The sequence below is a fragment of the Protomyctophum parallelum genome (assembly GCF_964188405.1).
Source record: "Protomyctophum parallelum genome assembly, chromosome: 18".
Classification (NCBI taxonomy): domain Eukaryota; kingdom Metazoa; phylum Chordata; class Actinopteri; order Myctophiformes; family Myctophidae; genus Protomyctophum; species Protomyctophum parallelum.
In genome coordinates, this window is record NC_139716.1 from 609654 (window position 1) to 632965 (window position 23312).

The 23312-nt window shown below is 41.7% G+C and overlaps 1 protein-coding gene across 1 annotated transcript in view; it reads left to right on the forward strand.

Moving 5' to 3' along the window:
* Positions 1–251: 251 nt before the first annotated feature.
* LOC310875648 (polyunsaturated fatty acid lipoxygenase ALOX15B-like) overlaps positions 252–23312 on the forward strand; it is a gene marked incomplete at both ends in the record, with an annotated part of 29237 nt that continues 6176 nt past the window's right edge. The window contains 12 exons of the mRNA XM_083788935.1: positions 252–341; positions 698–843; positions 4215–4223; positions 6884–7050; positions 7620–7802; positions 10237–10318; positions 13836–13958; positions 15281–15375; positions 16843–17009; positions 17962–18084; positions 19931–20134; positions 21504–21590. Of these exons, the coding sequence (XP_083645061.1) occupies positions 252–341; positions 698–843; positions 4215–4223; positions 6884–7050; positions 7620–7802; positions 10237–10318; positions 13836–13958; positions 15281–15375; positions 16843–17009; positions 17962–18084; positions 19931–20134; positions 21504–21590 (1476 nt within the window). The remainder of the gene's footprint in view (positions 342–697; positions 844–4214; positions 4224–6883; positions 7051–7619; positions 7803–10236; positions 10319–13835; positions 13959–15280; positions 15376–16842; positions 17010–17961; positions 18085–19930; positions 20135–21503; positions 21591–23312) is intronic.

The following is a 23312-nucleotide window of genomic DNA, read 5'->3' on the forward strand; positions in this document are numbered from 1 at the left end:
GGTCCCTCGTAGACTCCCTGTTTGTTTGTCTCTCCCGGTCAGGTCTCTCCTGGTTTACCTGTCAGGCCGGTATCCGACGCCTACTTTATGGGCGTCAATCCAACTCCAGACCTATGTCACTCAAATGATATCAAATCATAAACATAGTCTTTAAAACCCCCCAAATAATAACAAAATCACAACATAGACAGCACAGAATATATAGGATAGCATTGCCTTGAATATGTTTTGTACTTGAACAGGTTCTGGTCATGCGAGCTGAAGTGCGCCGCCTGCAAGGCGCAACTCTGCTCCGCTGGGCTGTACCAGACTGTCTGGAGGGTCTTGGACACGAACGGCTGGTACTCCTTGGGCACGGAGTACCTTGAGTGCCCTGCCTCCCTGCATGCACACGGTTCCCTGCGTGGCATGAGACGAAGGCCAGGGTCACCTCCATCTTCGGGGAGATACTGAAGATGGACTCCACCAAGAAGGCAAGATTTCGTTATAACAGCACTTATTATCACTCACGTTAAGCCTGACACCCTAGCAAAAATAGCAAATCTACAAGCTCAAAATCCGTTGTGTTGAGAGCTTGTAGATCGGCAGTGAGCCACCACGGTCAACAAAGCATGTGTTGACTTATTCTGTGTAATGGAAGTTGACGTCACAGGCCAGTCCTTTTTTAATGTCTGTTTTGTTATATTTTTCTTTTTAGATGACAAAGAAACCTGCGGGCGCTGCTGCAGACACGACTGCCTGGCTGACCAACGTGGGCAATGAGCATGGGCAGGTGCTCATGTCAGTGCTCACGGAGAAGGAGGGTGAGGGTCTCCAGCCAATGGCAGCCGGTCTGATGCGGTGGTACAGAGGCACACTGCAAATAACAGGCTGATTAAATTAAGAAAAAAAAGAATCAATTCTAGCCTTATTGTCTCATATCAAGCAAATAAATCTGCCAATGGGGTAAGCATTTCTTCCTTGCTTAGAATTCTTAAAACTAGCAACAAAGTTCTACCCCCTGAAACAGCATATCGAGTCTCAAAACTAGACAAAAATGCCTGTTTCTAAAGCTAGGGTTAGCTTAATATAAGCAATGAAGACTATGTTATTTAGGAAAGACGTTCTCTTAATAGGATTTTTTTCCTTAATCCAAAAAGAATAATAAGCCCCAAAAATCTTATAGTAAGAAGCAATTTCTTAAAATAGCACAATGAAAAGTCTTAAATGAAGACACCAGAAGCACTTTTCCAGCATTTATTTTATGCAAACCCTGGGTCATGGGGGGGGGGGGGGGGAGACACTTCACAGCTGGGATAGAGCTCAATAGCGGTTATCGAGTATACACCAACCTCTACATAGCTTGGTAAGCCAAAGATAACCAACACACCAACCTCTACATAGCTTGGTAAGCCAAAGATAACTAACACACCAACCTCTACATAGCTTGGTAAGCCAAAGATAACCAACACACCAACCTCTACATAGCTTGGTAAGCCAAAGATAACCAACACACCAACCTCTACATAGCTTGGTAAGCCAAAGATAACTAACACACCAACCTCTACATAGCTTGGTAAGCCAAAGATAACCAACACACCAACCTCTACATAGCTTGGTAAGCCAAAGATAACCAACACACCAACCTCTACATAGCTTGGTAAGCCAAAGATAACCAACACACCAACCTCTACATAGCTTGGTAAGCCAAAGATAACCAACACACCAACATCTACATAGCTTGGTAGGCCAAAGATAACCAACACCTTAGAGTATATATGAATAGAGAAGACATCCGAGTTCTCCTTCCATCCACTTGCATTAAGTTGCTCAAAAGCGCATGAGGCGATTTCACTCCTCCTTCCGGGTAGGAACAGATTGCATTCTGGGATGGATTGGCCCCAAACACATGTGAACGCGCTGCCGTTGACTATCATTGCACGCGTTCACGTGCGTTCCAGGTGCGTTCACGTATGAAACAGCGTTCACGTGTCATCGTGAACGTGCACAATGATCGTCAACGGCAGCGCGTTCATGTGTTTGGGGCCAGGCTGCAATACCTTCATTCGGCCACTATGTCCATTTCGCCTCAGGGTTTCCTCTGGGTGCCTTCTCTATTCATATATACTCTAAGATTGGGGAATTCCTGTCTCACACGGATCACCACACAGGATAGGAGGACAACTCTCACTGCATTGCCCACGTAACTCCAACACCAACAGACAAAGTTGCTGTATCCCAGGTGCCTGTAATGTAACCGCTCGACCTGTATTTGGAGAGGAATGTTTTTACTTTTAGTGATTCATAATATACTAGTAATACATTTCAATTACCTACTATGATACAAAATGAGTTTGTTTATTATGATTATACTCCAAACATGTATTATGTTGACAGTACAGCATTCAGGTCATGCGGGTGACCTGCTATAGTCAAGTCATGGATCTGCAACCTTTTTGACACGTTTTTATTTCCTGATAGTGTTCATGTATCAACATGAAGTGACATCACATTCAATGCCGTATTGTACTGTATGTAATATTTCCAACTGATTTTGATTGTCTAAAGGCAATACATGACCTTTGTGTTTCATTTATTTTGATCATTTATACATATTTTCTTTCACTTCAGGGTGTATGATATTTAGAATCAAAGCACTAACCCACATATCTCCCAGACAGAAGCCAGGGTGTACTTTGGTTATAAATGTGAGTGGACTAAATGTCTAAACGTTTTGTACAGTATAGCGTTTTTGTATATAAAAACTCTTATCACACTTATGCTGTTCTTATCTCCCGAGGGCTGAGTCATTCCCCCTTTAAACATTGACGTGTGTGTGTGTGTGTGTGTGTGTGTGTGTGTGCGTGTGCGTGCGCGTGCGCGTGTGTGTTTGCGTGCACGCATGTTGTGTGTGTGTGTGTGTGTCAGGTCAAAGTACCACATGGATGTATACGTTCGTCATAATGTACACCACCTCCAGTATGATTATTATTTACACATTAGTAACACCAGTACTCAACATTCATGTATAAAATATAAAAGTCTGAAATACAATAAAAAAATAGTAAAAACCACAAATTGTATATTAATGAAATCAACTATAACTGAAATAAAATTAAAAAAATACAAATAAATAAATAAATGGGTAAATAAAAATGAAAGGGGGGGGGGGGGGGCAATGACTACGTAGAAAATACTACGGTTGGTATATATATATATATTTTTAATATATTTTGTATCCCACGATTTTGTAACCCATTTTTCACCCCTGTGTCAATCATCTAATGTGATCCTGGGCTCTACACACCCTCCGCCAACCTGGGGAGAGCAACGGACTTGAACTCATGCTTCCTTCATGCTTGAGTGTCCAAGTTGCTCCTTTACACCTGACAGGGGGGAGTTTCCCTGGTTGGACGTAGCACGTGGAAGGAACACGTTATTCCAACCAGTTCCTTTCCCCTCCATCAGGCAGTTTAGAGACCAGGATTACTGCATGTTTTTGTGAGGGTACCTACCCTAGGGGACACGGGGAGAACATGCAAACTCCACACAGAAAGGCCCTTTCGCCAACCCCGCCTTCGGGTATGGGCACTGATGACGCGGAGGAGGAAACACGCCGCCAGCGCCCACAGCTCCCCGAGCGGGAATCGAAACCAGGACCTTCTAGCTGTGAGGCGACAGCACTACCAACTGTGCCACCGTGCCCCTAAACTGGTATATTTCTGAGTGGAGCCCCTGATTGTATATTTAAGTTCTTCGAGTTTGAGATGTGACGTCACACCTCCAGTATGACAGAACTACAAGTGTGTAGATTCACAGTCAGCTGAAGCGTCTGGACTCCAGTATGACGGTATTAGTCACACCTCCAGTATGACAGAACTCTAAGTGTGTAGATTCACAGTCAGCTGAAGCGTCTGGACTCCAGTATGACGGTATTAGTCACACCTCCAGTATGACAGAACTCTAAGTGTGTAGATTCACAGTCAACTGAAGCGTCTGGACTCTATTTTGTTTTGTCACGTCGGATCCATTAAAGCATAAAGATTATTGCAGGGTAAGTGATTTAAAACCATTCACTGTAGCAATAATCTCTCTAGTCTGGTGTTAAAGGGATAGGGATAGAGAGGGATTTATTTATATTGCTTCGGAGTCACCTGCATGCATTGTGCAGTGACATGCGTGCATGTGCGTGCATGTTGGTGCAAAGCTGTCCGTGCGCGTCCTATGTTATACAGGGTGAACAAGTTAGTATGTTAATGAGTATCTATGTGTTGGTCCTGAGACAAAGGGAAAATGGGGCTATAGGCAGTAATCTGCCCAACAACAGTATAACAGGCCTTTATTCCCATATGTAGACATTTATGCCTCGTATCATACACATAAGACATCATGTATATAAAATCCCCTATAGTTCCCAGATTGACAGCCACCATATATGCCGGAGACACTGTTACTCTTACCCATGGAGTGCTGAGTGACATGCCTATTGTATCATGAAAACGCATGCCATGAGTTTGTGAATGTAACTGTAGTGGCAGACCGTATCAAACTAACTTTTCGCCACTCGGCTGGTCACATGGAAACCGTTTGTGTTTCAAATAACCAACTGTCCAGACTTCAAACTGTTGTTGGGTGTGTTTCCCATTCATTGCACCTGCCCTTATCAACGTGCAGATTGCTATACAACACCCTCCTCCACCCCTCTTATCACAATGTGATAAGAATGAAGGATAAGATATGACTTACTCTCTCTCTCCTTGGGCTGTCTCTGTCTCTCTCTCTCTCTCTCTAGTTCTATCCATCCCTCTGTCTGTCTCTCTCCCTCTGTCCCTGATTTTGATTGATTGATTGATTGATTGATTGATTGATTGATTGATTGATTGATGGACCCTTACAGGACTAACTCTGAGAGGGTACAAATGGAGCCAAATGGACCCTTACAAGAAATTGAGAGTGAAATTAAAACGTTTGAGAACCACCAATATTGTAATTGTGTATACAGTAGCAGACGTATAATATAATATATAATATAACCAGCTCTGACAGTGTGATAAAATTTGAAAAAAAAAAACGCTTCCAAATACGATGGAACCGATTCCGGTTCTTCAATCTCGGAACCGGGTCTGAAAAAGAACCGGTTTCCGGGACCCTCCTGTTGAAGACCCATGGTGGTTTGACATTTTTCGACCGCGGTCGAGATCATAGATTTCACAATGCCACGGCAGACAGCCCGGTCCTTCATTGCCATCCCCAGTTCCTGCTGATTCCTGTTGATTTCGTCGACTTAGGTCACATTCATACCAGAGAGCTTTGCTGCGATTAAAACGAATTCTGCTGCGCATTTTCAGAAAGTGCACTTCGTTTGGCAGGTGTGAAGGCTCATTCGAATCCTAATGCGTATCAAAGAACCGCATTATACTCCGAGCAAAAACGGGGGTTTCGCTTCGCTTCCAATCGCACTAGATTACGATTTGGTGCAGGTGTGAATGCAATCCGCAGTAAATAAAGAAAATGAAGCAAACAATGTGGCGGGTGAGGAGCTGAACACAGTTGGAGACGGAGAAGGCATATTTTACGCAGCGCAAAGATGTCCCGTTACCGTGGATAGTAGACGTGGTCGAATGAGGAGACTGAAGCCCTGATCGAAATGAGGACGATCGAGTACATTAATCAATTGCTTAAGAAAACACATACTGCAGTGCAGTGTAATAGTATTATAGCCTACAGAATACTCTGTCTGTCTGTCTGTGCGTGCCGTAAACATGGAGTGCTGTCACTGTGTGGGGACTAGTGGGGACTGGAACTTTCATCTCAATAAACGTGTCTGTTATATCAGTGCGCTCAGCACTGTGCCTGCATGCCCATCAGTGCGCTCAGCACTATGCCTGCATGCCCAAAAGAACAGTGTGTGGCTGCGTGCGTATAGTGAGAGAGAGAGAGAGAGAGAGAGGGGTCCAGTCCCAGACGGCACGACACATGCACGTTATGAGTATAATTTTATCACCATAGATTTCACTGTGTTGTAGGCTAGGTTTATGAATGGAACACATTGATAAAGGTCCCCCCTGCTGCGTTTCCAATTGCTGCTACGGATGACAGTGTGAAGGCAAACCGCAGCAAATTAAATATGCAAGAATCCCAAAATCTCCGCCCATACGCATGAGTCTACCGAAGTATTAGGTGAGAATGTGACCTAAAACTAAGACGAAAAATGTTCGTCGACTACCTTTTTTCTCTGACAAAAACTAAATGGAAACTACATGAAAACTAAGCCATGATGACTAAAACTCAGTCTAAATATATTGACGATTTTGTCAACAAATAAAAACTAGACTAAAATGTTAGGAAGGGACTAGTGGAAAAGAGATCCAATATAAGTCATTTTACACTTGGTTGCATGCTGAAAATGGCAGATCTACAAGATCGGCTATTATCAGCAAGTGTAAAAACAGTCATTATGACGGCATCAAGGCCCGCCAAAACACATCTTAGTCGACTAAATCACCTGTACATTTAGTCGACTAAAATCTAATGATATTTAGTCGACTAAAACTACACTAACACTAAAACATTTCGGGTGACTAAAATGTGACTAAAACGAAATAAAAGCCATTCAAGAGACTATGACTAATACTAAAATAGAAATTTGCTGCCAAAAACAACACTGCTACTGATGCATGTGTCCCTAGCGATGACAGAAGAAGGGAAGATATAACCTCATGATCAGCTCTGTAGCAGTGGCCGACAAACTGTGTTCTTCTGGATCGGACTATAGTGAAGAAACACAGGGAAGGTTGCCGTATATTAGAGAAATCGATGGGTGGCTCTTCCAAGAGAGAGATTGACATCATCGGAGTGACATAAGATGGGTTTGTCTAAGGCTCTCCTTCTTCTGCTCCCCCAGACAGAACATGGTGAAATACAAAGTGACAGTGTCCACTGCTGGCACCACTATGGCGTTCACCACCAACACTGTTTTCATCAAGCTGGTGGGAAGGGAGGGTGAGAGCAAACGCACCAAGCTCACTAGCATCATTGGAGCAGTCATTGGAGCTGTCAACTTCTTCCAAGGCACTGTAAGTCTGACGTCTGTCTGAATTAAAGGGGGGGTAGGGGGGGGAGTAGTTCAGCCATTTTTGATAAATCTATCTATAAATAAATGCACTCTGTCTCTCCGTACGAATGTCTGTACGTGTGTACGGCTGTAATGCACGCAACTCGAGAACCGTTCGACCCTCCACCCCACAGACTTTACATTCGGCACACGCCGTTCCACACCCCCACAGGGAGTGTAGTGCCCGGTGTCGAGTCGGTCGGACCCACGGTTGTCCAGAACCGCCACAAAAGGCCTCTGCCCAGGCTCTGGACAGGGCCCCTGCCCAGGGTCCATATATGAGCTGGCCTTTTCTGACATCACAACACTCCATATTTGGCGATGCCTGACATATAGGAATAAAAGGACACAGAGAGACAGATACAGAAATCTCCATATATGGGCATAAGAGGGACACAGACAGATGGGTGGAACGTGTACTCTGACACGGGTACAACGGGTATCGCATAGCCGGGTGGGGCATGGATCTCCAACTTCCATCGTTACCGACTCAGCCGGTCAAGTATTTCTCAATCCACCTTCTCAGTGGATTGTCCCGTAAGCCTTGGTGAGCTGGTGCTGATAGAGCTGGAGAAGAAGGCCCTCCTCATGTCGGTCGACTGGTTCCCCACTAAGATTGAAATCGAGTCTCCAGAAGGAGACATTTACCACTTCCCCATCTACCGCTTGATCGCCAATGGACAGACACACCTGTTCAAAGAGGCGAAAGGTTAGTGGGGGTTTACTTACTTACTTACTTAGGCTACTTACTTACTTAGTTAAGACGTCTGGAATTCAAAATGTACTTCAAAACTTCAATGTATGTAAAAAATATATATAGATTTTGAAAATAGTTGATCTTTGTTATTTTGTAATAATAACCCAAATCTACAACTGGTAACTAGTAACTAAAGTTTTCAAATACATGTATTGGAGTCGAAGTACAATATTTGACTCTGAGATGTAGTGCACTAGAAGTACAAGTATTGGAAATACACTTTCCACCACTGCCTCTAAATTCCATTTGGAATATAGGCCATTGAGGAGTCATTTCCACCCTCGCCTGCATGGGCCATCCACTCCAGCTGTTTCCGCGTCAGTCCCTTTTGTTTAACATCTGGCTCCGTGCTCCTCCTCCTCCGTGTGGCAGCGGTGGCCGAACGGATTGAGGAGCGGTCTTGATACCGGAAGGTCGCCAGTTCGAATCAGCGGTCCGACACGTTAAAAATGACCACCGCTGAAGTGCCCTTGGACAAGGCATTGAACCACTACCATGAAATGTTCTATGAAATAAGCAGGGCCTGGCTGTAAACAAGTATCTGATGCTTAGTCCAGTTACCCTGGGTAAACATAGTACCTTTCCTTTCCTTTTCCTCCAGGTGTTTTTTGGGTCTCTCTCTGCTCCGTTTTGCCTTGTGGGTTCTGATCCGTTAGTACTGGGGTTCAAATAAAGTCCAATAAAAGGCTGTAGACGTAAACTCAATGGGACCTTAAGAAATGGCATCTTTAATGATTACAAAATGGGACCACGTGATACAGTATGAATAGACAGCAAACGAATAAAAGCAGATACGACCTGTTATTTTGCAAGTCCATCGATTCGCTCCATATCAGTCCGTTGGCCGGGCGGGGCCGCCCCTTGAAGCGCATGGCCAGCGCTGTCGTTGCCTGTCCTGGAGACTGGAGAGCTCTGAACGTGTCTTTACTTTTTCAGACACTATATATAAATCTTTCTGTCTCTCTGTGACCTTGATAAGCACAAAGTAATGGTTGTTGCTCCCAACGCGGTACACCAAAGGTCTACTTTTTACCATCAGTGCCATGTTAGTGCCTGTTTGGATATTGCCGTGTAGCTTTTTCGTAATGTGTGCCCAACCCAGCTCCATTTTCTCCTCATCAGCTGTACCTCTACTGGTTCTTGTTTGGTGCGTGGGGGCTGTAAAACTGATTTGGCTTCAACGTGAACTGTCTTGTCACGGGTGTATTCCTGACGAAGACCCGCAAGGGTCGAAACATTGTACCAAATAAAAATTGCCTGGGAGCAGAGAAACAGTGTGTGGACATCCCTTCCTTTTCATGTTTGCTCCCACCACCACCCCAGCACCACCGATGGGCTCTGTTATTTATGTTCCCCAGGATACGTTTTAAAAAAAACTTTATTTGGGAGTGATGGATAATTTAGCCTCTTATGTAGGCCTACAATAATGAGTCAGACTGACTAAGGGCTTTAGAAGCTATTAGTGACACCCTACCAGGGGTGTCAAACTGGTGAGCCCGCTTGCCTTTTTTTTTTTTTTTTTGTATTAGCTAAAATTTAGGCTAATAAGTAAGGCTGCATGATATATCGAACATGTACCTTCATCAAAGTGGAGAATATAAGTATAAATCAAGTTGAGCAAAGCCACTCTTCTCTGCCCCTCTCTCTAACAGACACAGTTAACGATCGCTTGTTAAAGGACCACTTCACCACTTTTCAACCTATCTTCATATAATAGGTCCTCACTAATAATCATGAAAAAATTGCGCAATTTTTTTTCTACTCGGTCTGTGTCTCATAGGAGGACTGTGGGAAGATCAGAAACCGTCTTCCGTGACATCATCGATGGGGAATACAAGCTAATAAAAATGGCAGGCTTTCTAGTCCTGACAAGTTGCAATGTGAAAATGGAAGCCATCATTCTCACGATAATGAAAATCTAAACATTTTTGTAAAAAAAATCTTGTTTAAAAAATAATCTGCCTAATGATGATGTCACTGGAAGACATAAGTTCTTCTTTTATTTTCTGTTACTTAGTTTCATATTTCGTTTGTTTAAGATGGAACTATAAAGATATTTGAATGTAGAACATTGAATAGTTACTTTCATTTTCTTTGCCTATACCCTATTTTGAATTAGTCTTAAAGCAAGATTCAGTTAACATGCACCTTATTTCTTAATTATTATTGTATTGTAAACTGAGTGCCTTTTTATCAATAAAACTTTGATACAACATAAGACTGGAAAAAACTCCCCGCCTGGATTCGTTGAAGAGCAAGACAGAACCGTTGATTCAGATATGACCCCCTGCAGGTCTAAATGGGTTGAGGTTCTAAACCTACATATTATCAACACTGAATATCAGATTTAAATCTATTCTTCTCTTTTTTTTAATTTTTCTTTCAGCTTTGAGACACTTTGAGGATGAACATCCTTTGTCCAAATTATGCAGAGAAAAAGAACTGGAGAAGAGAGCAAAGGACTATCCGTGAGTCTGATCTGTAGCATACTAGTTCTATCAACGTTGGGTCTGCGTCGGAATGCCACTCTGTTCCCGTGCAGCAGGTGCTCCGAGGGTTTGATTAGGCATCGGTCTGTTATAGAGCGGAGTGGTCATTATCAACAAATAACAGACCACCGAATGCTGCGATTGACCAATCAGAATCAAGCATTCAACCAAGCCATGTAATAAAAAGACATATCAGACATTTTTTTCCCAGCAGTTGTGGGGAAAAGTACTCAAATGTTAAGTAAGAGTATCAATAGGCCTACTGCAATGTATGCAATGCTATACTCCCTTACAAGTAAAAGTCCGGAATTCAAAATGTACTTGGTTAAAAGTACGAAAGTATTGGCATCAAAATGTACTTTAAGTAACAAAAGTAGTCATTGTGCAGAATGTCTCATTTCAAGTTTTCAAATGTATAACAATCTTTTGAAAATTGCAGATCTACAAGCTCACAATGCGACGCATTCTAAGCTTGTAGATCGGTTATTTTCAAGTGGCTGAAATGTTTAAAGGACTGAAGTGGTTAATGTATGTTTTGAAATAATATTAAAAATCTACAACTAGTAACTAAAGTGTTCAAATAAATGTATTGGAGTAAAGTAAAAGTAGAAGTAAAAGTGCTGGAAATTGGAAGTACTAGTAGAGTCCACATTATCTCAAAATTGAACTGAAGTAGCACTTAATTAAATCTACATAGTTACTTTCCATCACTGTCAAATATGGGTCCATATGGCCTGGCTACACACGTCAAACTCAAACTGGGGTGTCCTGGAAATGAAGAACAGGACACAGGAAAAAAATGGTTTGTCTGCATGGTGTACGTCTCTAAATGTTTTGATGAATTGAACATGGTGTTGTAAACAAGTGTAATGCTTAATTGGGTCGTCCACTCACAGTTAACAGTCTTTGTATTGAGTTTGTGCTTGAAATGTACTGTAATTCTGCAAACTGTTAATAAATATTTCAATCAATCAATCACATTACCCAAGTTCAAAATACTACACACTAAACCCAAGCGTTTAGGTTATAAACAGTATTAAACACTTATTTGTAACACTTTTTAAACGTGTCACAGTGTTTGGATTATAAACAGAAGAACATGTTTAATCGCCTGTAACACTTTTTAAACACATAAACGTGTTTAGTTTTTACAATCAAAGTCAGTCATAGGTGTTTAGAATTTGAACACTAGGGGGTCGATTATGCAAGTGGAACAATATTACATATAATATTACAGTTTTAAGAGGTGGGGGCGTGTGGAATGTCATAATAGCAATTATGGGCATGGTAAGAAGCGCTTTCGACACCCCGTGGAGTGCGCAAAACGGCCTTGAATTAGTCATGGGAGTGTTTAAGGAGTGTTTGAGACGTACCCAATCAACATGTCCGTACTATTCTCTTTACCAGTCAGCTGATGTCACATACGGAATGCGCCCTTTGGGGATCGTGGTATTACATTTCTTCAGGCTGGCACCATAGAAGACATGACATGCCTTTGTCACATTTGGGTTAATTATTCCTATTGCACTGCATGCTATCACCTTTATGCCTCAAAAGAACAGACCCACCTATACCTTTCAGATCGGAATGGAACTGCGAGTAGATAGCAGCATATTGGCAAATTGGCAATCCATGCGTAATGTTCCCAGAATCGTCTAACCCCCGAACATGCAAGTTCGTTTGATATTGTTTAATTCGATAACGATAGAACCATGTACCATACAGCGAATGAAAGCAAGATTCCTAAGGAATATGGAGATTTTTACATTTAATAAAACTGTTGAGAAATGAGAGAACCATGTGTGTTTATAGGCTAATATCAACGTTTTTTTATGAAAGACAAAAGGGCTGTGAACTTAATTGGAAGAGCTCAATCACCATCCCGACACGGAAGAAATATAGCCTAGTGCATGCATGTATATGCACTGTTGCACTTGCACACAGTAGCCTACACACGCTCTTTATTTGTTTCTATTGAAAAACACCAGTAAAATAACGTTTATTATATTTTATTTCATTCAAGTCACGACGAAGGAATGAGTTGAATGCGTGCTGCGTAATGCTGTGGCCCCGATGGTATGGTCTTCGCTGAGTTCGCTCGTAGCATTTTATTGAAGAAGACTTGAATCGGGTGTGATACAGCGTATGAAAGCAAACTTCCCAAGGATTATGGAGATGTTTTTATTTTTTTGAAAGGTTGAGAAATGTAAGAATTATGGCCGTTTCTAATCTCAACATTTTACCAAAGAAAGCCTCTCTCTTTGACGCAGCAGAGAGCTCTGTTGCCATGTCCCATAGAAACAACTAAATAGGTCTATACAAATAATCCCAAAAGAAGCGCATATAACAGGGGTCTGTAACCTATTTTAAATGAAGTGCCATGTTTTTATTTTCTAGATAGTGAGTCTGCCATATCCAGATTAATTTTAATGACACCACATTAAAATAAAAAAACATATTTTGATTGTCCACAAATATAAAGTTCTTCCTTCTTTTTAAATATTTTCTTGCACATTGTTATAATGATCATTATATATCCCCCTGCAGTCAGAGTTCATAGTTTTAATGAATGAATGTGATGCATTGTGAGCTGGTAGATCTGCTATTTTCAAAAGTAATCTTGGAAAAAAGTGACAATTGTGGAATATTTTTTAAACATTGTATTGAAACATTTTAAAACACAAATCTGTCATGGGGGTCACTGGCCCAAAATATTTTTGGATTAGCCGTCCTTAGTTGGGCAAATGCATTCATCTGGGGGTCCTTGACATGGGAATGTGCTGTGTGAGGATCACTGGTTTAAACAACATTAGGAGAAAAGCCCAAATAATCACTTTAGAAACAAGAAAAGCAACCAAACTACCAATATTTACAAGCAACTTTACAGAAAAAGAAGCCGCTTATAATAAACAGACATGGCAACACTCTAGCAGCCTCCCAGAGCCGCTCAAGTGTACAATCAAACAGTGCTTTTTGCGTTTATGAGGTGGTCAGACCCACGTCTAATCGTTATGCGCTGAGTGTTTTTAGGTCAAGGGGCTTAATAGCAAATTGCGCAAAGCAAAAATAATTAACATATGGACACTCCCACAATGCTAAAATATTCAGGAACGCCGTATGCCATAATGTGTGTGCGTTCAACACGGGCCGAGTGCGTTCAACACGGGCCGATATGCCTTTCATAATACGAATGTGCACAGAGCGAGGGCAAATTATGTATTACCCCATTGTAAAACGCATCTTCAAAATCTGGGCCTAGGTGTTCTCGTGAGGTGAACTCGTGTTCTACTGTATTTTATGACCATTAATAAACATTTGGCATTTTATTATTACACACTGGCGTTTATGTTTTAAACGTGTCACATGTTCCAGGGATTTACAGTGTAAGTTGGTCACATTACCCAAGTTCAAAATACTAAGTGAAGTTGGTTTGCCGGTTTGGTCATTACCCAAGTTCTTCCAAGCCAATTGACTGCTTTCTATTCTTCCTCCATAGGTGGGATATAGCTGAAGAAGGCATTCCTCACTGCATGAAGGCTGGTAATCCTCTGGACCTGCCGTACGAAGTCTGTTTCACCGTCACCAAGAGCACAGAGTTTCTCTTCACATTATCTACAGGGTGAACCAGTTACTATTGTATGAGGGGCCATGAGGCCATTGTTAAAGGAGAATTCCATACTAAAAGGCTTTCTTACCTTTCTTTGTAGTTGTTACGTCCCCACCAAAGAGGTCCAGGTGCTATTTTTTCCATCGCTCAAAATTATAATTTCTTTGTATATATACTCTCTTCATAATGTAAATAATATCCCAAGCGGCACACTTTACTACTTATTTCGATGGAAAAACCTGGACCTCTTTGGTGGGGACGTAACAACTACAAAGAAAGGTAAGAAAGATAAGAAATCATTCTAGCATGGAATTCTCCTTTAATGCTGCATTACAATAATAATTTGATGTGAATATTTTTGAATGTTAACCCATTCCGTGCTATCCTCGAGATATCTCGTGGAAAGTTATTAATTCCATCTGAGCCATCCACGAGATACACGAGATTTGATTACAAATTATTTTAAACATTTTACCCTTTTTTTTGGGCCTCCATTACTTACATGCATGTGCACACGCACAGACAGGGTTATTAGTGGTATTTATGCTCAGAATGGCATACAATGCCCTGTTTACTAACTCCATGCCACATGACGCCTGTCCCGTATAAGATTAATCCCAGCCGCGCTAATCATGCTGCTGCTCTGGGGGGGGCGATAGAATGTCCGTTCCCATGGTCTACACTACAGATCCAGACTACATCACTTCCGGCTCGGGCAGAAGTGACCCTTTATCTCTGCTTATTTAGCAGAGAGGATTTCACCATGATCTTGCCTATGGCTGGGCAGTAATGTTTAAAGGGATATTTCACTTTCAAACATGTACTGTATGGGGTCATTTTAAAATCTAAATGTAATGGCTAATGGTGCATTTTTTTATCCAAAGCACACCCATTGTAACTTCAAACTCCATTTTAATCATGTTCATCAAAAATACCCTCATCTGGAAACTATTAAATTCTCTCTATATATACATATTTTAATTTCATTCAAACTGTAAAAAAATAAATCCAGCTTACTATGGACACGTATGCTTGTACTTCAAGCATACACTTTGTAGATGATGTTTTATAGTTTGATTTTTAATATTTAACTTTTAAAACCTAAGTGATAAAACTTTGAAACCTCCCAATTCCTCCATACTTTCACACAGAAACTCGATTCACAATACATAAATACAAATCCACGTTACTGGTGGAAATGCACACTTATGAGATTTTTACTTTGAAATTAATTGTAATTTTTGAGGTACCAGTATTTAATTCAATATGCTAATTGACAGTCCTCTCCTCTATGTTAAACTGTCTTGTGTTCGTCTCACTGATTCACTCCCCAGTCTGGTAGAGCTGAACCTGAAATGTCTGGCAAACTCCAAGGACACGTGGAAGACCATTAACGACATTGCCTATGTCAAAAGCACTGACATTTCAGGTTGGCAATTCCAGTGGTTCTCAAAGTGTGGTCTGGGGGGGGGGGGGTCACTATTAACCGTCTGGCCACCAGGATTAATTAATCTATCTATCGCGCATTGCCAAAGGTTTTATCGTTCGCAAACCCTTATTTTGAAGAGCCAAACCGGATGTTACAATGACAAAATGCTGTGTGTGTGGAGCTTCAGGGCTCTATACTAGTATATAGTATAGTATAGTATATATACTATAGTACTGTAGTATATAGTATATATTCTATTGTGTGTGTGGTCTGTGGTGCTTCAGGGGCTCTATACTAATAGTGTCTTTTCTGTTTTATAGTTCTCTGAAAATAGCAGATCGACAAGAGCTTGAATTGCCCATCTGCTATGTTAATTATTATTATTATTAATAATTATTATTATCTGCTATGTTCTGCGAAAGCTTTCCTTACAATAGATATTCTATAGAGCAACACCACTTTAACCCTATACACGCATCAGCTATTTGAAAATAGATAATCTATTCTATAGTCAATCAGCTATCAGAAATTTTGAAACAAAATGTGAAAGATTCTGAATATCTTTGAAACATTTTAACAGCACTCATTTTGTTTGGGGGTCCCATGCTAGGCACAAAGTTCCCACAGCATTTAATTATCAATTTGAGAGTTTTCAAAAAGTTTGAGAACCACTTATTGAAAACCAAGTGTGTCAATCATGGAGTATATGAAGTTAGACACAAATAATACAAATTCACATAATCAGGGCCCGAGCACTGCACCAGTGTGAAGCCCTATTGAAATTGCAATGCTTATTATTATTCTTCCTGATAATGAATCACATTTGTGAGGCGCTAAACATACTGAAAAAGGTGCACAACTTTGCACAAACAAACAATACAAAATGGATGCCTCTTGGCTGAACAGTTCACGTAAACTTAGGGAGTGCAACAAACCATGTACAACCCAGATTCGGCACAAACAAGGGACTAAATTATTTTCGCTCCTATGCCACCAAAATGTGGAATGCCCTACCAACAGTCATTAAGACATGTGAATCCCTTGACTCCTTCAAAACTGCTCTCAAAGGGCACCTACGCAATTCGAATACTGGCCCCTGTAAAATCTGAATCCCCCCCCACCGCCCCCCCCTTTTCCCCTCACTGTATAATGTATCTTTTCCCTTTTTGCTTCCTTTATGATGAATTCCTGTTCTGTTCATTAACTATATAGAAGTGTCTATTTGTATGTCTCTAAATGTTTTGATGAATTGAACATGGTGGACCCTGTTGTAAACAAGTGTAATGCTTAATTGGGTCGTCCACTCACAGTTAACAGTCTTTGTATTGAGTTTGTGCTTGACATGTACTGTAATTCTACAAACTGTTAATAAATACTTCAATCAATCAATCAATCAATCAATCAATCAATCAATCAATCAATCAAACATAAAGCAGAGAACAAAGCAAAGCTCCATCTGTCTTGCAGACTACGTGCGGGAACACTGGAAAGAGGACGCTTTCTTCGGCTACCAGTACCTGAATGGTGTCAACCCCATCCTGATCCGCCGCTGTACAGCCCCGCCGGACAACTTCCCTGTGACCAATGGCATGCTGAGCATCCATGGTGGGCGGAGCTTAGAAGAGGAAATTAAGGTGCTTTGTTTTTTTTTGGTTTTAAATTGAATACTTTAATGGCAGAAATGTAATCAGTGCAGGGTACAGTCAAACACACGTCCAATGGGATCACCGGAAAAAAGTCCTTGCGGTCTTGTTTCCATTGAGGTCCTGGGTATTCAATTCATAATCATGACATGAAAAATAACAACAAGAATCTAATCATAAAAAAGTGGTTATTAGGAGCGGAGGTATAGTGAAGTGATACTTTATTCATTGAGACACCAATAGTGTGGGAACTGCTACAACCTAGCCTGGCTCCAGCCCTTGAATTGCTGGCACTCGGAGCTTGTAGATCTGCTATTTTTGAAAAATCATGGAAATGTGGTTCAAGAATGAATATATATTCTTTCAGAGCGAACTCAAATATTTGCCTCTGGGGGAGGGGGAGGGGGAGGGGGGGGGGGGTGTGTTCCCTGAAATGGGGTCGGCGACTCGCCGACTGTTTTTTGTTTTGTTTAGAAGCCTTTTTTGTAATCGACCTCAGTCCAAAATGGGGTTCTGGCTATTCAGGGTCTGGTGACGTACACTGTCCGGCGGGGTAGGACTCGTTTGAAAATCTACTGCCAATCAGCGCCGTTTCAACTCGGTGACGTCAAGTAACTTGTGACCGTGTCTATCTGGCTATTAAATCGCCCTATATGATACAGTAAATAGTTCTTTACAGAAACAACAGGTTTTAGAAACATCAAACACATAATATACATTCATCATCCAACATATTTTACCGTGTTTGTTTACATGCTATAGCACTCGTTGACCGTTTGTTTGGTTAGAAACCGGGTTAGCCACATTGACAAAGACGTAATTTGCTTTGCTACAGTTTTGATTGGTTGGTGTGAACCGATCGTCGAAGACTGCCGCTTTGGCAACGATGTATGTATAGGTATGTATAACTCTCTAATTCTAACATAGCTAATGTTTCCAACAGAATGGCAACATGTTCCTGTTGGACTATAAGAATTTCATCAATGGTAAGCAGCAATACCTGATGGCTCCACTGGTGCTGCTGAACTTAACACCTGAACGCAAACTGAGGCCCATCGCCATCCAGGTGAGAACAATTAAGCTTTCCAGACTGACAAATTAAACCAATAGAAGCCATTGCGCATGACATCATCCAGAGGTTTTCGTGTAAAACTAATGCTTGGAATGGATTCAGAGTCATGAAAACCCCCTAGTTTGATTTGGAAAATGTTGCCTTTATAGGTTGTCTATGGTGTGGTATACAAAAATGGCAATAGCTTTTTTTTTCCCGGTGTTTCCGGCAGAGCAGGCCTCTCATTCTGTGGACCTTAATGACCAAATGAATAGACATAGAGAAAACACAAATAAAAAGTACGGCATGACATCACAGGTTAAACTCTATTCCTTGAGCTTTTGGTCCTGTGGCCCCCGGCCTGGCTATAATGTAAACATTTCTCTACTAGACTTTGGCTGTACAACCCTGTATGGGTGTAAGCACACCTAGGATTCCATGCGCGACCAAAAGCCTCTCTTAGCAGGTGTCTCTTCCTGGTTTTTAGACAGCTGGTGGATGGAAATGAAGCTCAACCCATGCGGCAGAATACTGCGTGGTAAAAAAGCTTGCCCCTGTGGCATTTCCATCCATCAGCTGTCTAAAAATCCGGAAGAGACGCCGGCCACGAGCGGCTTTTGGCATCTTCGTGACGCTCAGGTGTGCCTGCGCTGTATGTTAGCCCCTGTTAGTAGTTGTGGTGGGTGTGTCTTTTATTACCCTGATTATCCTCATTGCAAAGACAGCTGGTTGACTTCACACGCCTACATTGTTGTATACTCATTCCTGAAGAAGACCCGGAGGGGTCGAAACGTTGATTCTCATCTCATCCCTTAAAGATGGAGTGCCACGATTTTTTTCCACCCTAAAACATGATCATCAGTATTATTACAATATAAGGGGGAAGAAACTTTTCCAAAAACTGTACAGTATTTGTTAAAAGCATGCTTTTATGTGGACACGCCCAACAGGTCATTAAGTATGCCTGGTTTACCTGGTGGGTGGTGATCCACCTGAACTGAAGCTACACCCACAGCTGTAGTTGTATGATAAAGGGGCTGATAGTGTGGTGTCACTATATTACTGTTTATTTCATTGGCCTGTCAAGGGTTCAGCCTCCAGGAAGAAACCCAAAATACAACCACACCATTGCACATAAAAACAACTCCAGGGTGTCTAATGAAGTAGTGTCACCACATAGACATGTGAAAAACTGGAAAAATACAAAAAAATTATGTTTAATAAACATACTGGGAGCATAACAGACGGTGTGCGGAATCCTACCTTCTTCTGTACTAATGCTGCGTTCGCAGATACAAACGATTACCAAAATAAACATATATATATAACTTTGTATAACTTATAGCTGAAGATAGAAACTAGCTCAATGTTTTTTGTAGCTGTTGCAGCTTTTGTAGCAACTACAAACATTGGATGTGTGTTTGTATCTTCATGTTGGCTTCCATTGAAAAATAATGGTAGACCTATAGGGGCCCTATCTTCATAAAATAATAATAATAAAATAATGGTAGACTTAGGGGCCCTATCTTTAAAATAATGGTAGACTTAGGGGCCCTATCTTTTTTTATAAATAATAGTAGACTTAGGGGCTCTATCTTTTTTATAAATACTGGTAGACTTATCTTTTTTACCCCTCTTTATTATCCCTTATCCCTAGACTAGTTTGTTATGTTTTACTATTTTGAAAAAACATTTTGTTCAACTTGCTGATCTACATTGACATGTTGTGAGCTTGTAGATCGGCTATCGAACTATTTAAAAATAGTAAAACATGACAAAATAGTTTAGGGATAAGGCCGGGAGATATATGGCCCTTATTAGTCTGTATCTGTATAGTAGTAAATTGTTGTTCCTTATACAGTTGAAGCAAAAGCCATCAGAGGACAATCCAATCTTCTTGCCCACTGACTCTGAGTATGACTGGCTGATGGCCAAGATCTATGTGAGAAGTGCCGATTTCAGTGACCACCAGCTCAACTTTCACCTGCTACGCACTCACCTACTGGCAGAGGGCTTTACACTGTCACTGCTAAGGAATGTCCCCATGGTCCACCCCCTGTACAAGGTAACTGTCACTGTCATTGCTATAAAGGAACAACCTAACCCTATCTCTAACCCATCAGAATTCAATCAAAAAAATTGTTTCAACACAACCAATAAATGCTATCATATCCAGTTCACATTATGAATACATTACCTCATGTCATAATCACGTATGGATACAATTATAAGAGGTTTAACATTGACAGTTATTATCGACTTTTCAACCTATCCTACTATTAATGCGCCACCTCACATTATGTGTATGTGTGTGTGTGTGTGTGTGTGTGTGTGTGTGTGTGTGTGTCTGCGTGTGTGTATGGTTGTAATGCACGTAACTCGAGAATCCTTCGCCCCACCGTCAAATTCAACACACGCGTTCCACACCCCCACAGGGAGTGCAGTGCCCGGTATCGAGTCGGTCGGAACCACGGTTCTCCAGAACCACCACAAAGGGCTCTGGTCAGGCTCTGCCAGTGGGCCTAATGAGCCCAGGTCCCCTCACCTGTGCAATGTCCAGCCTCTGCCTCAGCCAATTGATTGCCATGGCAACCCCACAACTGCCAATTTATTACTTAACCAGTCCACTTGTGCAGTCTTCAGGCACAGGCAGACAGACAGATACAGAGATCTCCATATACAGTATGGGCACAAATACAGAGATCTCCATATACAGTATGGGCACAAAAGGGACACAGACTAAAACGGGTGCTATGACAAGTTGACAACGGGTATTATTAGGTTTCCAAGTTGCATCGTTCTCAAGCTTGGCCGACGGGCACGTACAGGTCTAGTTAAGTATAATCGTAGATGTGCTGTCATGGACATTTTCTGTCCTGTCCTGTCCTGGTCCTCTACATTTGCGCACGAGCATTGACCATTAGCTTCATATGCAAGGGCGTCTCAAAGCCCTTTTTTCACTTTGTAGTTTGTACACTATTAGTGTTGTTGTGAAACTATGACCGTGGGTTGCCTGGTTCGACAGAAACAAGCAACTCATGGGTCAGTGTTTCTGGCTTGCCAAAACAAGCAACTGGGTCAGCATTTTTACATAGAAACAAGCTACGAAAACAAGCCCAAGCCCTTTGCACATAATATAGTGTCTATTTGAAAATGACAGATCAACAACCTCACGACGTGCCGGCACGCACTTGCCTGCACGTACAGTATGTGTAGCATACTAGTATGTGAGTGGCTTCACATACAGGGATGTGTCATATAGTCATATAGGGATATCCCTTTGGGTGGTTAAGATGTTTGCTTTCCACTCGGGAGACCAGTGGGTACGAATTTCCAGGCATTACATGTGTTACTGTGGCTATTGTTAACCAACGGGTATGGACTAGTAAGAACTCATTTCAAATTCTGCCAATCTCTCTTTTTTGCCCCCTCAGCTCCTGATTCCTCACACCCGCTTCACTCTGCAGATCAACAACCTGGCCCGAGGATTCCTGATTTCTAAGAAGGGATTTTTCAATAATGTAGGAAACGCTGATTAACAGCTTTCAATCTCTTTCACTCTTAACTTGACTTTCCCGTACTATTGATAAAGACCTCTTTTCCTGCTTTTGGTTTATTTGTTTTATTGGCCAATTTTGATAACTTGTAATAAGACATACAAGGTTTTATGTTTGGATCACATGACAGGAACAAAACCACTAACTGGGTTTTCGCCGCATGCTCTGCTGCGACGGCACGATCTCTTCACACTGATCATCCTCAGTATCGACTCTTTAACCTCATGCCATCTGGACAAAGCCATTGAAAAAGGTCCGTTTTAGTAGGAGTTTTGTTAAACAAACTGCCGTGCCCATAGGATGGTTCTGTATACTGTGGGATCCTCATGTTTCTGTATGGTCTTGGTGTTATGTGTTGTTTTTGATGTGGGTGTTTGAACAGACTGTGAAGACGAATATCCTTTGGGACAATAGAGATCTTTTTAATTTATTATTATTATTATCAACAATGTAAAACTAGTTTTTCTCCAAACACAGTTTGAGAACCACTGATATAAGAAACAAGGATTTAGAAGACAGTATTTTGTAGAGTCGGCCTGCAGGTCTTAATGGGTTAAACCCTACAATACTTTGATGACATGGGTCCCGCAGGGGTCTATACTTGGTCCCATCCTTTTCCCCCCTCAAATCCTATTAGCTGAAAACAGCCTACATATCTACAAGCATGTTTGCAGCATCAAGTTGCACCATTTAGATCTACCATGAAGTTGTTGGGAACTTGTCTTTTACTAAATGCTCTGTATTTTTGTCTCCACCAGGCCGAAGGCATGTGGGGAGAGTATGTTTTGCACTCCGTCCGTCCGTGTGTCCGTCCGTGTGTGTGTCCGTCCGTCCGTCCGTCCGTCCGTCCGTGTGTCCGTGAGCAGCTAATCTCGGCCACCGTTAACCCGGTCGATGCCACATTTTGCACACACACTCCCTGGATGCCAACGATGAACCTCTGCCCCAAACTTTCCAGAACGGCCTGTTATAGCGCCACCAGGAGGCCGCTTTGTGCAAAACAAGTTTTTGCACAGTACACCTACAGATTTTCTCCAAACATCACGCAAATTGGTACACAGTCTCTCTAGAGCCATTCAACGAAACGGGTCTTTCAGATTTCTCAGACTCCATCCTGATTGGTTAAGATTGGCTTCCAAAGTTCACAGGAGTGCTCAGTTTCAAACAAAATGCTGCAAATCATGAACACATCGCGTGATTTCCGTGAAATTGTGCACCCACATTCCCACTAGGCCGAGGACGAAATGCCACATGAACAATTTCAACTCAGACTCAAGGTGGCGCTATAACTGGCCGAAAAGTGTTTTTACCTCTAACTGCACGGATCTGTGGATAACTTTGTATGCCAACTCCCTAGAGGCCAAGGAAAAACCTTTGCCTGGAATTTTTCACATCTGCTCTTTATAGCGCCACCAGGAGGCCCACATATGTAAAACACATTTTCTATTATTACTCCTTCAGATTTTATCCAAATTTCACGCAAATCGGTATACACTATCTCCATAGTCATGTGATCAACACGGAGCGCCACCATTTCCCATCTTCCATCCTGATTGGCTAAGATTGGCTTCCAAAGCTCACACGATTCGTCCATTTCGAAAAAAGGCCACAAATCACAAACACAGTGTGCAATTTCCGTTAAATTATACACGCACATTTTCACTAGGCCGAGGACGACATGCCACA